General features: G+C 41.1%; 1 protein-coding gene, 2 non-coding genes and 1 pseudogene across 3 annotated transcripts; 2 read left to right on the top strand and 2 right to left on the bottom strand.

Annotated features, from left to right (window-relative positions):
* The first annotated feature begins 160 nt into the window (after nt 1-160).
* Nucleotides 161-357, top strand: LOC115736831. Its single transcript, XR_004014949.1, has one exon. It is a non-coding gene; the product is annotated as a U2 spliceosomal RNA (small nuclear RNA).
* A 2993-nt stretch (nt 358-3350) lies between these two features.
* LOC115736820 lies at nt 3351-3469 on the top strand. The gene has a single exon (XR_004014938.1). It is a non-coding gene; the product is annotated as a U5 spliceosomal RNA (small nuclear RNA).
* Nucleotides 3470-10248: 6779 nt separating this feature from the next.
* On the bottom strand, nt 10249-10774 carry LOC125316267. The gene is made up of 2 exons (XM_048284276.1): nt 10324-10774; nt 10249-10265 (listed from the first exon to the last, which is right to left on the bottom strand). The coding sequence occupies exons 1-2, from the start codon at nt 10772-10774 to the stop codon at nt 10249-10251; spliced, it is 468 nt and encodes a 155-aa protein (XP_048140233.1).
* A 318-nt stretch (nt 10775-11092) lies between these two features.
* Nucleotides 11093-12396, bottom strand: LOC125316266 (annotated as a pseudogene).
* Nucleotides 12397-15377: the final 2981 nt, after the last annotated feature.

Below are 15377 nucleotides of genomic sequence, written 5' to 3'. Positions count from 1 at the left end.
CCACTGGAGGTTTTTCTCCACGAGTCTTCCAAGTCTGCCATAAATTCTTCTTCTTTTCTGGGACCGTGAAACACTCAGGCTGAGTCCCACATTGGGCGTCAGAAAGGTGACACGCACCAGAGCATGAGACAAAGGAGGAGGCCAGGAGACGTACCAAAGCATACCTTTCTCGGCCTTTTGGCTAAGATCAAGTGTAGTATCTGTTCTTATCAGTTTAATATCTGATACGTGGGCCATCGGTCCACATGATATTAAATTAATTTTTCTAGTGGGGGAAGGCCGTTACGGTAGCTTGCTGCTGGGCCTCTCGCGCGTCGCTCCGGCGTTGCACTATAGCCATTGCCTGGCGCACCCCACCAAAGCTTAGTGAAAATGAACTTGCTTCAGTAATATTATCCCGTTCTATGGTTCATTCCAAAAAACCAAACCTTCTTTAGCAATGCCTCTCTTGTTTCTCGTTTCTCTTTTGCAATACCAAATTGGTTTGGCAGGGTTGAAAATCAACGAGAGGATCCACTTCATAGCATCACAATATATACATACATTTTCCTAATATGCGATAGATCATGCTTAGCACTATCTATGGCATAACCCAAACAACCAATAGTACATTTTCCTAATATGCGATAGATCATGCTTAGCACTATCTATGGCATAACCCAAACAACCAATAGTACTAACATGTGAAGCATGAGACAATTGTTCCACCTCCATCAAAGCTCCACCTCCAGCCAAGCACACTGTGACAAGTTAGACAATTTGTAATATGTAGTGACAAGTTAGACAATTTATAATATGTAGCAAGCAGGGTACTTACAAAATTTTGCGATTGCATGTTGAATCGCTTTAACTAACGTAACTCTTTCGAGTCACTTGCAACATTTCAATAGTCTTTTCTACATCTCCATGCCCGAAGCTATCTCTAGTGCGCCCAAAGTATCTATTTTAATATCTACATACAATTGTCGCTCTATCTCATCCACCTCCACTAACCACCTCGAAGCTTCATCATCTATGACCTCGGAATAACCGTCAACCGATATGAAATTTAGCGACTCTGCAGACACTTCTGCAAAAGGTATTCGATCTCGTCCTTAAGTTTTTGGTGGTTTTGGTTCCCACGTTATATCTTTGAGAGAATTAGGAGGAAATCACTGGTAAATGGTTTTCTCCGTTCTAGGATTAAAATCCCTTCGATTGGTAAATTGAGAAAGATGTCTACAATTTCGTTTTGGGGTCCACCATTATCTTTGATTCTAGCTGTTAGCATTTGCTCCAGTTCTCAGACGAAACGTCCCACATTGTTCTTGATAAAGGTGGATTGGATGCTTTAATGGAGCCAGGGCATGGGTATAAGCTGTGAGATCAATACTTATCAGAGAAGGCATTGATACAATTTCGATGAATGTTTTGTGATAAACGCATTTGCCGAATGCTTTTAAGGATTTAACTGGTACTGTCCAACAAAGTATGAAGTTCACTGGACGACTTTTTTGGTTTTTCACTAGGTGAAAAGAGTTCTCATATCAGGAGAAAATCTGTATGTCTCGCCTAGACAGAATCACATGTTCTAAGTACTTCTTTTCACATTATTATTGTCAAGTTGTAAGGACTTAATTGCGATCAATGTTCCTTCGATCATGTTGTTAACTGGACTGGTGTGCCTACTCTGCATAGGTTAGGCATGCAGGAGATGATTTTGCTGAAAGGAAAATTTTTAAGTGGTTTTCTTGATGTAGGAATGAGATGCAAGACGAACATGAAATCTCTCACTTATTTATAAATGTTGTGATGTTTCAATCGAATACCTTGTTTTCCATTTTCCTCTTTCCAGGGTTGCTTTTCTCTAAGTTGAGATTTGGCTGGATAATGAGTATTCCATGCCATATCTCACAAGTCGTGTAAGAAATCCAGCCTTCAGACCTTTATGGTGATTGCTGCCTAAGAGAGTCCTGCTCTGGTATATCCGATAACATTGATCAAACAACTGCAAGAACAGACCACTGCTTGATTCGTCCTCCCATGGGAACTGCAAGAAAGCGGTCCTGGTTTTTAACCAACTTGTAATCTCCTTGTTTACTTTATCGGGGTGACTTGCTTTAATTTGATTAAGGTTGGTGGTGTGTGTAGAGTTAGCATATCCGGACAGAATATGCGAATGTGCAAGTGCAGCTGCAACTTGGGAGGGGTGACCTGACCATGACACTCCGCAAATCTGAACCGTTGACACCCCCAATTATGGCCCCTGAATGTACGGGGTTCCTGAAAATCCGAACCGTTGACACCCCTACTTTTATTGCATAACTAGACAGCAAAGCTTTCAGGTGTGGTCTGTGCCTTTATCAGTGTTGGTGAGTAAACTATTGGGTCGGAGCAGTAGGAGCCAAGCAAAACATCATAGCTGAAGATAAGAATCCAAAAGGTGAATGATCCGTCTGTGTTTCTCGGGTTTATTTGTGCTGAAGTGGTTTCTGTTCTATTATTATACACTGCGCATTGGAGTCTTTTTATGATGGTGAATGTCCCACAAATTCACGTCTCCTTTTCAAACCTACCCACCACATAAAAAAGAGAAAAAAAACCTAACCCAACTCGATGGGAATTTCGCTAAGATCCTAAATTGGTTTTTGGGATTTTTTCCTTATTAAAAATACTATTTTGTTGTGTGCAGATCCAAAATCGGTTGAACGGTCTCAATGATTTGTAAAATTGCTTTTAGCCATCGCAGTTTATAGTAAAATTGGTAAGATTGGAAAAAATCGTAAAATTCATGCAGACTTTGATCTTTGTCCATCAACAAAGTCAGTCCAATAGGTAGAAAATTTGGACCGAATAACCGAGGCTCACATGAAATAACGATTTCCAAAATCGGTTGAACGGTCTCGATGGTTTGTAAAATTGCTTTTAGTTGTCGTGGTTTATGGTAAAATTGGTAAGATTGGACAAAATCATAAAATTCGTGCAGATTTTGATCTTTGTCCATCAACGGAGTCGATCCAATAGATAGAAAATTTGGACCGAATAACTGAAACTCGCATGAAATAGCGATTTCCAAAAATGAGTTTGGCACCGTAGATAGAATAATTTACCACCCACTTAATTTAAACTTGAAGTGAAAAAAGCATATGTTATTCTTCTTTTTTGGTCGAAAAACATATGTTATTGAGTAATACAAACACATTACATTATGAATTGAGTCGTTACAAGATACGAATAGGCACAAAAGTAAGTAATGAAAAGAGCAACCACCAGTTTGTTCTTAAGGAAAGTCCCACATAGGATGAAAGGCAGGGACAGGGGCGACAAGGCCAACAACAAAAGATGAGGTCGTAGAATGAATCGAATCACGCAGCCATGTGGTGAGCACAAAGCGAACTATTCTTTCGCCTTTTACTAAAGAATACCGTGTGCTCGCCACAACCAGTGGCATACGCCAATTTTTGGAGGGGGTTTCCTCAACTGAGGAAGCTCCCAAAATTTAGAGTTGAATTTTCAGATTTTGTGCTTTTGCTTGTTTTCTGCCTCAATGTGGGGAAATGGTTTTAGTCTTGGATCACAACCATCTTCGATCACCCCCATCATATGACGGCAACACAGATGATCGATAGTGTTTCTAAGCCAGTGGCTGCAAAAAGCTTTCTTGTAATCAGTGTTATTGTTCTGTTTCAATCCTCTCTCGTCTCAACTCCCCTGAGGTTTCCATGAAGTCTTCCAAAGTCTGCTATTTAATTATTCTTCCTTTTTCCGGGATGTGAAACAGCGAAACTTAGTCCCACATCGGGCATCCGAAAGGTATCGCGTACCAGAATGACTGTCACCACATGAAAACTTGCACTGAGCATTGGAAACGGCTGAGCAACGAGGACTGCGAGAAAAGCAAATTATATTCCAATTGCAATGACACGATGTGAAGCGACTGTTAACCCTCCACGGATCGTTTTCTCCATGGGCACAGACAGAAAGTGAAAAGTATGTACTTCCAAAGCTTGAACCAGCGAAACAGATGCCGATCAAGACATCTGTTGAAGTTGCAAAGGGCGTCTTCGATCTCCCTTACCGTCGTGTGTCGACAGAGCTTCGATGCCATTCGGAGTGCCACGCTACAGCGAGCTCGAAACCATCAATTTCAGAGAAAAGCTAACATTGATACATCACCGAAAAGGTACCTTCACAAGTGCAAAATCAAGTCCGTAAGAAAAAGGACAAACGGACACATGCAAGGAAAGCCTTCCCACCTAAAAGGAGTGCAAAAGTTGCAAAGTCGATATCCGCAAAAGTACAATCACGAACTCGGTATATAAGAGGGACAGGCCTCGAAAAACATCGATTCCAAATTTTTCCTTGAAGCTCTTGGACGATAACTCGATACTCCCAACTGTCAGCACATAACAATTTCTGTCATTCAGGCTGTAAAATTTGCGGTCACCTAAGATGGTGCACACCACGGATCAAGAAGTAACTGACGAAAATCCAAATCCAGATACAGGAATACTGCATCTTGTCTTGAATAGAACAGCAACAGATTGTGGAATGATGGAGTCTTGTGGTAGAGACTGGAGGCCAGATGCTTAAAAGAAAGAATGAAATAAAGAAGCTATTAGCATTACATGTCTATTGCATAGTCTTTGCTAGGAGTAACAACCATTACAGCTTGCTCATATATTCCCTTTTGATCAATCAAACCTCTCGGTTGCATGCACCAAACTTGGTGCATGAGGTAGGAATCCAATCTTGGACTCGGTAAGGGCCGATCTTTGGTCTTACGTACTGCCTCTCCATATGTCATTTCTTCTACGGGACTCCCATCACGCCACTCTACAGGACTCCCATCACGCCACTGGAAAGTGACCCGGGCAGCGGGATCCCACTCAAACTCGGCCCACCAGGCTGCGTCCCCTTGGACTGAGAAGCTTCTTCCCCTCGAGGCGTTCGAGTGTAACGGCAACTTTCTAAGATCAGGGCACCTAAATATTAGGAAGCTTACCCCAGAGGGAAAAACAGAGTCTTGTCCCAAATGCTCATCAGATTTGGAAGGCTCTGGAGTTCCAGGGATTCGAGACGTGAGAATAGTCCTGAAGCAGCTAATGATTCCTCTCTTGTGAATTCACCTCCAATGATTCTCTCCATCGAATTGCACTTCTCCACGTACAGTTTCCGGAGCTTCGGAGCATGCACAAGCCAGGACAAATCCGAAAGCCCGCACCAGCGGATATAAACTTCAACAAGACCAGGGGAAGCAAGCACAGCTGGGCGCTTGTCCTATTCCTTGACTAACTCCATCTTTGCGACCCCGGAGCAGCGGAAAAGATGAAGCACTTGTAAATGCGAGAAACCGACGTTGCCTGCTGGTGAGCAACTTATTAGGATGCGGGTCAAGTCCTCGAAATTAGCGATGCTCGCTCCCCTTATGCTTCTCTGTAAATTTGGGGACTCGAACATTGTCAAGGCAGAGGATGGCTCGGACCCGAGGATAGATAAGTCGGTGAGATGTTGCATCCTAGTTCCTCTACTATCTCTTCTTCCTTCACTTGAACCCTTGTCCAGATATGCGGATTAACCCACTGGCTAAACACATTCAACGGTAAGCTTGTGATTGCCCCCATCGGAATTAGGATTTCCTCAAATATATTATCTAGCATCAGCCACCTTAAAACGAGTCAAATTCTTGATTTCTTGGGGCAATTCACGAATACGAGTGTTTGACAGGTTCAAGTACCATAGGCAAATTAGATCGCGAATCTCTTTGGGAATAACAGAATAGATATATTCTCGGATAGGCCCTGGACCGTCAAACTAACCTTCATCGAATCGAAAAATCCTCTTGGCACAAACCTCACATTAGTTTTTCTCACAAGCAAAGTTTCGAGCTGGGAGCACCGGGGTGGTGTTGGGTTGATATCCCGAATCCGTTCTCCCCATAGAGATACTTTCTCCGCTTCCCCCCATTTGGAGATCATCTCTACGGAAATGTCTTCTTCGTTCTCTATCGCAAGCAACTTGTTCTCCTTTTGCCTGCGGTCATGAGAGATCCAGGCCGTCATGTCGCAGATGACGTCGTGCATCTTTACATACTACTCTCCTTTTAAATTAAGCTCACTTTCCAATAGACAAGCCCTCTTTAAATCTCCCAGTATAGACTCTCCCTCGTCTCGCACACGGTATACATCATCAGTGTATCCTAGGAAGCCCTCTCCGATCTATAGTTCAATAAGCCCATCTGTTCTTATGGGATAATCCTCAGGAAAGAAACAAGAATAAAGAAAGCAAGCCTGGAGGATAGAGTCATTTAAGCTATCATAACTGAACTCTAGTATGTGGTACACTTCTTTCACCATACCTGACAGCTTGTGCGGATTATTCCTCATCGTTGTTTGCGCATGCCTCCACTCACGGGGATTGTCTTTTCTGGCCATGGCTCGCCCTACAGTAATTAGCGCTAGTGGCAACCCTTAGCACTCTTCAGCAATGCCCTTTGCGAGGTCTCGAATTTCTGATGACAATCTACAAGCGATTTGCTAACGGTCTCCTGGAATAATTTTGTTGGTTTTTTAGTCAAGAGGGGAAAGACCACAGGCTTGAGAAAAGCGTATGGAAGGGAAGAAAACTTTTCTTCATAACTTCAGCAAACATTACAATTTAAAGGAAAGAACAATAACCAACCACTAACAACATGGCCCTACAAATAAGCCACAATCAACATCACTAAAAACTTAACTGCTTCCTAAAGACTAGGACAACCATTTAACAAACTGAAATGACTAAAACATAAGCTGTACGTGGACATGTTTCAGTCCTGAAGCATATTCCTAACACTCCTCCTTGCTTTAGGAGCTGTAAACACCAATTTTCTGCCTCAGAAACTCAAACTTGCTGATTGGAAGGGGCTTTGTAAATAGATCTGCCAGCTGATCTTCAGACTTGCAATAAACCAAAGTCACAGATTCTTCTTTTTGCACTTCTCTCAGAAAGAATAGCTTGATGTTGAAATGCTTAGTTTTCCCATGAAACACAGGATTGTGGGATATAGCAATAGTAGCTTGGTTGTCAACAAATATCTTAGTGCTTTCTTTCTGCTCAAGATTGAGATCCATTAGAATTTTCCTCAGCCACAAAGCTTGATTAACAGAAGCTGTTGCAGCAACAAATTCTGCTTCAGCAGTGGATTGAGCCATAGTTTCTTGCTTCTTTGAGCTCCAAGAGAAAACACCAGATCCAAGAACAAAACAGTAGCCTGAAGTGCTTCTCATATCATCAATGGAGCCTCCCCAATCACTGTCAGAAAAACCAACCAGCTTGAACTCCTTGCTTTTCGTGAATTTGACACCAAAATCACTTGTCCCTTTAACATATCGAATCACTCTCTTGGCAGCCTTGAGATGCAATTCACTTGCGCAATGCATAAATCTGGACAAAATACTTACAGCATTCAAAATGTCAGGCCGTGTTGCTGTGAGATACATTAAGCAACCTATCAAACTCCTGAAATATCCCTCATCAACTTTATCCGCACCATCTTCTTTGCATAGCTTCTCCTTTTGATTCATAGGAGTGCTTACTTCCTTGCAATCTTCAAGCTTAAACTTCTTTAAGATCTCCTTCGCATACTTCTTCTGGCAGATGAAGACCTCATGCTCAGCTTGCTTAATTTCCATTCCAAGAAAGAATGACATTAAGCCGAGATCTGTCATCTCAAAGACCTTCATCATTTCATGTTTAAACTCCTCAACCAGCTTTGCATCATTTCCTATCAGCAAAAGATCATCAACATAAAGAGAAACTATGAGGACATCATTGCCTAGACGTTTGACATAAAGAGTGGCCTCAGACATGCTTTTTTTAAAGCCTAAGCTCAGCAAATGGTCATCAATTTTGCTGTACCAAGCTCTTGGAGCTTGCTTCAAACCATAAAGAGCTTTCTTGAGAAGAAACACCTTGTCCTCCTCTCCTTTCTTCTCAAATCCTTCAGGCTGTTCAACATAAATTTCTTCCTGCAAAACACCATTTAGAAATGCTGATTTTACATCAAGTTGATATACTCTCCAATTCATTTGAGCAGCTACAGCAAGCAGAATTCTTATGGTGTCCAATCGAGCAACTGGTGCAAAGGTATCCGAGTAGTCCACGCCAAACACTTGAGCATAGCCCTTTACCACAAGTTTTGCCTTATGTTTGTTGATAGAGCCATCAGCATTGAGCTTGGTTCTGAACAGCCACTTGACTCCAATTACTTTTCTATCTTGAGGCCTTTTCACTGGAATCCATGTATTGTTCTTCTCTATCATGGACAGCTCCTCCTTCATTGCAGCTATCCACCTTTGATCATTTTTTGCTTCTTCATAATCTGCAGGTTCACACACAGCAATGTTGCATCTTTGATAAATGTCAGAGAGCAACCTAGTTCCTCTCACGGGAACATTATCTACAATTTCATTTTGTCTTTCTTCATCTTCTTCAGTGCTTGAACCAAAGAGCTTGAATTTTGGCTCTTCCACGATCTGACTTCTCTTCTTTGCATCATCCCAGTCCCACTCTTCATCCTCCACGAAGTGAACATCCCTGCTAACTATAATATTTCCAGTTTGTGGCTGAAAAATTTTATAGGCCTTGCTGACTGTACTATAGCCTATAAAAATACCCAGTAAAGCTCTTCTATCTAGCTTGTCACGCTTACTCTGTGGAATATGAGTGAAGCACAAGCAACCAAAAACTTTAAGATATTTCAGAGATGGTTTGTAACCATACCATGCCTCATATGGTGTCTGATCTTTCATTGCCTTTGTGGGAAGTCTATTTTGAAGAAACACAGCCGTACTTGCTGCCTCTGCCCAAAACTTCTTTGGCAATTCTTCTCGTGCAGCATGCATCTTGACATTTCCATGATGTACCTATTTCTCCTCTCACTAACTCCATTTTGCTGAGGAGTGTAAGGGGCTGTAAGCTGATGCTCAATGCCTGCATCTTCACAAAACTTGTTGAATTGTACAGAAGTGTACTCCTTCCCATTGTCAGATCTAACAATCTGAATTTTGCAGCCACTCTCATTCTCTACTCTTGCCTTGAACTTCCAAAAAACTTGAGCCACTTCTGATTTGAACTTCAAGAAAAAAATCCAACACATTCTGGTGAAATCATCAATAAAGGCAATATAATAGAGACTACCCTTTAGAGAAGGTGTTCTTTGAGGGCCTGAGACATCCGTGTGGATCAGTTGCAGCTTTCTTGAAGCTCTACCAGTTGACTTTGAGAATGGTTTTCTATTGAGCTTGCCGAATTGACATGCCTTGCAGCTTGAAATCTGATTTTCAAATTCCGGAAGACCTTCTGCCATTGTCTTGGATTTCATTTGCAGCAACCCGTGGTGGTGGTAATGGCCGAGTCTCTTGTGCCAAATCTCAGTGACATTCTCCTTAATTGAGAAGGCTGCCTGCTCCTCCTCCAATGGATTTAGAGCAAAACTTTTGCCTTTCATTCTTACTTTAAAGATTTCTTGGTTGGCTGCATCTCTAATTAGGCAAAAATTGTCTTCAAAGACAACTTTAAACCCTTTTCCAATTAACTGACCAACACTCAACAAGTTTTGTTGAATTTCAGGAACAAAAAGAACATCAGGAATGAACTTTGTACCTGAACAACAAGTTATTGCAACTGTTCCCTTGCCTTTAACTGAAATATAGTCGCCATTTCCAATTCTCACTTTGGTGATAGTGGTAGGCCTCAAATCACTGAAAAGCTCCTTATCATTGGTCATATGATTGGTGCAACCACTGTCAATCAGCCAGCTCTCACTTGCTTCACTGCCTGCAAAACACGTGGCTACAAAAAGTTGATCCTCCTCCTCTTGATCAACAAGTTTAGCCTCTTCTCCTTGCTGTGGATTTTTGTTTTTGCATATGATGGCTTCATGTCCTGTTTGATTGCATTTTCTGCATTTTGCATCAGGTCTTCTCCAACATTTGAAAGGTGGATGACCTTTTTTTCCGCAATGTTGACAGGGAGGATAGTTCCCTTTCACTCCAGCTTTCTTATCTCCGGCCTTGCTTTTGCTGCCCGATGTTGAACCTTCGCCTATTGCTTGAGTCTTCTTGCTTTTTTGCCATCTAAATTTGCCATCACCTTGATGCTTGGCTAATAAGGCTCCTTCAACAACTCCCTCTTGCCTCATTACACGTCTTTGCTCTTGTGCTTGCAGGGCACTTAAGAGTTCTGCCAGTGTGATTGCGGACAAGGTTTTCGTGTTTTCGAAGGTGGTTATTGTAGCCTCAAACCTTTCAGGCAGTGTCACAAGAATTTTTTCAACAATTCTTGAGTCTGTCAATGAAGAACCCAGCAACCGAACTCGATTGGCTATCCCGAGAAGTCTGTCAGCATACTCCTTTATGGTCTCAGTTTCCTTCATTTTCTGCATCTCAAAATCACGGATTAGATTCAACACCTGCATCCCACGAATTCTCTCATCTCCTTCATACTCAGACTTGAGAAAATCCCATATCTCCTTTGCCGTCTTGAGAGACATAATTCGAGAAAAAATGGTGGCTGAAACTGCAGCAAACAAGCAAGCTTTGGCCTTTGACTTCTTTGTCTTCTTCTCCTTATGAGCTTTGATCTGAGCCATGGTTGGATTGGCAGGAAGTGTAGGGATTTCATAATCTTCTTCCACTGCTTCCCAAAGATCCAAAGCATCCAAGTATGTCTCCATGCGTACTGCCCATATCTGGTAGTTATCTCCATCGAACACTGGTGGAGCAATTGAAGAGAGACCAGCTTCGGCATCCATGGCTTGTCAGACTCACACAGGTCCCTTAAGAAGAAAGCTCTGATACCAATTGTTGGTTTTTTAGTCAAGAGGGGAAAGACCACAGGCTTGAGAAAAGCGTATGGAAGGGAAGAAAACTTTTCTTCATAACTTCAGCAAACATTACAATTTAAAGGAAAGAACAATAACCAACCACTAACAACATGGCCCTACAAATAAGCCACAATCAACAGCACTAAAAACTTAACTGCTTCCTAAAGACTAGGACAACCATTTAACAAACTGAAATGACTAAAACATAAGCTGTACGTGGACATGTTTCAGTCCTGAAGCATATTCCTAACAAATTTCATAGCTTATTCGGGGCGTCAAGCACTGTACTTCCAAGGATTTGCCAGCTTCCATTTGGTCGCATACATGCTTCAACCGAGTTGTGAACACTACTTTGGATCCGTTATCGAGACCATGATGAGGAACTCCGATGTTCGAAAGGTCCAGCCTCCGCCATACATCATCAACCAATAACACAAACTTCTTCCGGGTCAAAGCATCGCACAGATGATGGACCCTCTCATCCCAGGACCATCAATCCCTGCTCTCATGTTGAATGTGTAGCCTTTTCCTTATGGCAGCTCGAATGCTATCTTCATTCACTTGTCTGGACACCACCACCAAAATAACGATACCAAATCCATGATTTGCGTGCAAAAGCTTCTCGTTGATCCTTTTCATGAGGGTGGTCTTTCCCACACCGCCCCTTTCCGTACAACCCAATCGATCCTATTTGGTTTTTGTCCACGAGCCATTTCCACACTTTATTGAGGGAAACATCAAGCCCCACGGTCTTGTCCATAGGCGTCTTGAGCACTTGAGGGGGAGGCAGTGGTGACGTGAAATCTCCGAATTCTCCTTTCTCATGTTGGAGCTGTCTCACTTCATTGAGAACTTTTTCCCCAATGTACAGCTCGAGAATCTGAGATATTTAATTTGGTCACGTTCCTCGGCTTCCCGAAGCAGTTGATCTACTCTGCCGGCAAATTCTTGCACCTTGCCTAACCAGTTCGCCACTTGATTCGGGCGCTGTGCACCTCCTTCTTCTTCTTCTTCACGTTCCACCGTTGCCTTCACATCGTCGGGGTCGAGCCGAGAAAAATCTGTCCTTTCGACAATGCCATCCAAGAAAAGGTTGAGCCAAGGAAAAAAAAAGGGAAGGTATGATGAAAAGTCTCATTAAGAAGCACCCTGAGGAGTATGAACTAAGGCAAAGAATATCAGTGACCTATTATGTTTCTTCGATTCGAAGCAATGCTCGTGTTCTTCTTCGTGCTTTTGTCTATGGACTGTGTGGAAGGTGATCAATGATGTCCAGAAGCAAAGAATTATTCTATTTCTTTCTAATATGCGAAATAATGTAATCAAATGTAATCAGCTGTTCATTTACTTTTCATAATTCGACAATATGGGTAAACTACAATTAGAGTTGGTTTAGTGTTTACTTTGTGATCGTAAAAATTCTGACGGCATACCCTATTTCACTCTTGTTAATGTAAAAAGGCTGAAACCTTTGAAAGTCATCTTACATTGATAGATAGATTCTCTTACACACACACACACACTTGCCTTTTTAGAAGTCCGCCGGCCATCTACGGGGATTTCCATTTGCACCCAATTTGCAATTCACGACTCACTTTAAATGTACACGTCATTCCGCAGACATCAATTATAGAATTCAGTATTCTTAAAATTGGTCGGTCCCCCTTGTCATACTAGTCACTTTCACTTCTCTCTCAGAATTTTGGAAAAAAATACAATCGTTATTATTTCACAATTACTTTATCGTAAATAATTGAAACTTAAAAACGTAAGTTGCATGCAATCTCAACCACTATGTTTTCTTTAATTCATTTGTTGATCCATAAATTTAATGTCTAAAGGGTTCTATAGTAGAAATATTTTATATATCTTATGGAGAATATAATTAGTAAAGTAACGTCGCATAAATCCATTTAATTACAACTAAATTGAATTAAAATTTGAATGTTAAGAAGATAAGATTGCAATTTGAAGCGTGGAATTGTTTCCTCATTACATTTAAATTGTAATTGACAAGAACAAAAATATTTGGACAAAAATTATTTCTTTAATAAATTTTACAAATAGAACGAACAAAAAGAATTGAAGTAATATAAATTCATTTTATTGCTAGTTCAAGAAGAATCTTTGAAAATTAAATAACCAATAACATATTTTATAGATAAAATAAACTCATCATAATTTGCAATAGGGTAAAGGACATTACAAGTTTCGTAACTTTAGAACGACGCTCAATTCATTGCCACAATTGTTTTTTTTTTTTAACCACTCGAGTGTCTTAAATTCTAAAAAACGTTCACTTAAGTTACCATAACTTTCAATCAATCGCTTAAGTGTTGTTACTTTAGAAAATTTTCATCCAAGTGCCAAAAATCCAACATAGCGTAGCACCCATGGTAAACGTTCTCTAAAAAAATTATGGCACTCAAGTGATCAATTGAAAAGTCATCTTGCACTCAAGTAATCGAAAAAAAAAAAAGCCATGGCTCTCAAATGAGCATCACAAAAAAGTTGTAACACTTGTGTCTTTTTCCTTTGCAATATATTGATATTTTATATAGGAAAAAAGTTAATAATGAATATTTTATCAAGAAAAAGTACTCATCAACGAAGACAAGAATAATCGTTTATTGATAAATTTTCATTATTAACTTTAGAAAATGTATGCTATCCATGTTATTGAGCATTAACTTTCCACTCAAACGTGTATTCATCTTTGTATCGTTGTATGGTATATTGGTGATTACCAGACTTAACATATCAATGTTTATGCCAGGTCCCTAAGCTACTTATTCGTTTATTGTTCTAGAGCTTCACTTATCAAGGTTTATTTCATGACCAAGCCTCATTTGATTTAAATTTATCAATTCTGAAGGAGAGTTTTAAATGCTTCAATGTGTAAACACTTGTCCCACTACAAGTGGGTTTGGTTGAGTTTGATTTGTAAACAAAATTTCGATGACATTCGCTTTCTCACACACACATACATCTTACCCAAAAGGTCACTTCCTAAAATTGAAGGTCCCCACCCTCAAGCAACCTAACATATGAAGGGTGGTTAAAACGGATGGCCAGTTGGTTTGTCGTCGTAACCACACGACTGATCCTGCTTGTTTGTACAACAAACAAAATTGTGTCTTTTCCTTATCCCACGTAGGAAAAATGAGAAAGTGTGAGACACTTTACAAGTAAAAGCTATTCTGGCCTTTCAATTGGAGAAATGGATTAAGTGGGCTCAACCCCACCATATTCGCGGGTGCGCGATTATTAGGCGCACTTTGCAAGCTTGCACTAACGCGGATCAGAGTCTATTGTGTCCCAGCAAATCAAACAGTCATACTGTTCATAAAGGAGTTGCAACTATTTTTTATTTCAAACAAACTTTTTAACTATGTTTAATGTTTATTAGGGGGTCTTACAACCTCCGAAAAGGAACGATCACATTTACATTTTATTCAGATCATATACGCTCCCGCAACAAGCCAAATTCGATGAAAACGAGAGATGGTGACACGACGATCCGGAGAAATTGTAGGGTCGAGCGTCATGAACTAGTCCCACCAAGACGTTTCCCGCCGATGACACCCCTACATTCGAAGAAAACCCCCCAAGCAACTGCGGCAAAGGCTCCACGGAGAAGGATGTTCTGTTTCTGGAGGACAATTCGGCTCGAGATCGACGTCAATGGTGTCAAGAATGCCATTCGCACCACTCGCCGACGTGAGGAAGAGATGTCTAGGGCGAAGGGAAGTTTTTCAGGTACAACAACCCATTCAAGTACGGCAAGGCGAGAAATCAGCAATTCATAGACTTCCTCCATACGCTACGCGCACTGCGTTGTCAACGACCATTGGGTCGATGAGGAACGTGAATTATGTCATCGAGCCTCTTAGGTTTAAGAAGATGTCAACTCTCTTAGATTCAAGGTTCAAGTTGAAGGGGGCTGAAAATTTTCTTATTCCATAGTACGAAAATTTGGGACTAGATGAGGAGGTTCAAATGGAGCAGATATCCGTGACGGTGAGGAATTGACCCTACAATATGTATGCTACACACGCTAGTCGATTCGATACAACTAGTTCCAACCCACGGAAGGAGACGGCGCCTTCATCAAATACTTCTCAGAAATTTTTATGATCTCTCGATTTATTAAGAAGAACACCCCTGCAAACTTCTGCTAGCTCTTCGTCTTCATCTACCAATGAATTCGAGATATACAAACTACTCCAAGTGCTTTAACAGAGTTGACGAAGACAATGTCGACGTTTTGAAATGGTGGAAGAAGAGAGTCGCCGGTTTTCCCGCTCTTTCCATCATGACCCATGACTTTTTATTGACCCCATTGGAGTCTATGGTACCATCAGTCCACATTCAGTACTATCCAACGGATCTTGGAAGACTATAGGTGTAGTATGTGCGAAAAATTTAAGTTTGTGGTAGGGTATGATTGGCTTTTGCAAGAATTGAGTTTAGCCAATTGTGATCTACTGGCCCCAATGGAGTCTATGGTACCATCTATCCACATTCAATA

This window comes from Rhodamnia argentea, chromosome 8 (assembly GCF_020921035.1).
Source record: "Rhodamnia argentea isolate NSW1041297 chromosome 8, ASM2092103v1, whole genome shotgun sequence".
NCBI lineage: Eukaryota > Viridiplantae > Streptophyta > Magnoliopsida > Myrtales > Myrtaceae > Rhodamnia > Rhodamnia argentea.
This window is presented reverse-complemented; position numbering and strand designations above follow the sequence as displayed.

Coding starts and splice junctions, on each gene's coding strand:
- LOC125316267 (XM_048284276.1), bottom strand. CDS start 10,774: ATGGATGCCGAAGCTGGTCTCTCTTCAATTGCTCCACCAGTGTTCGAT.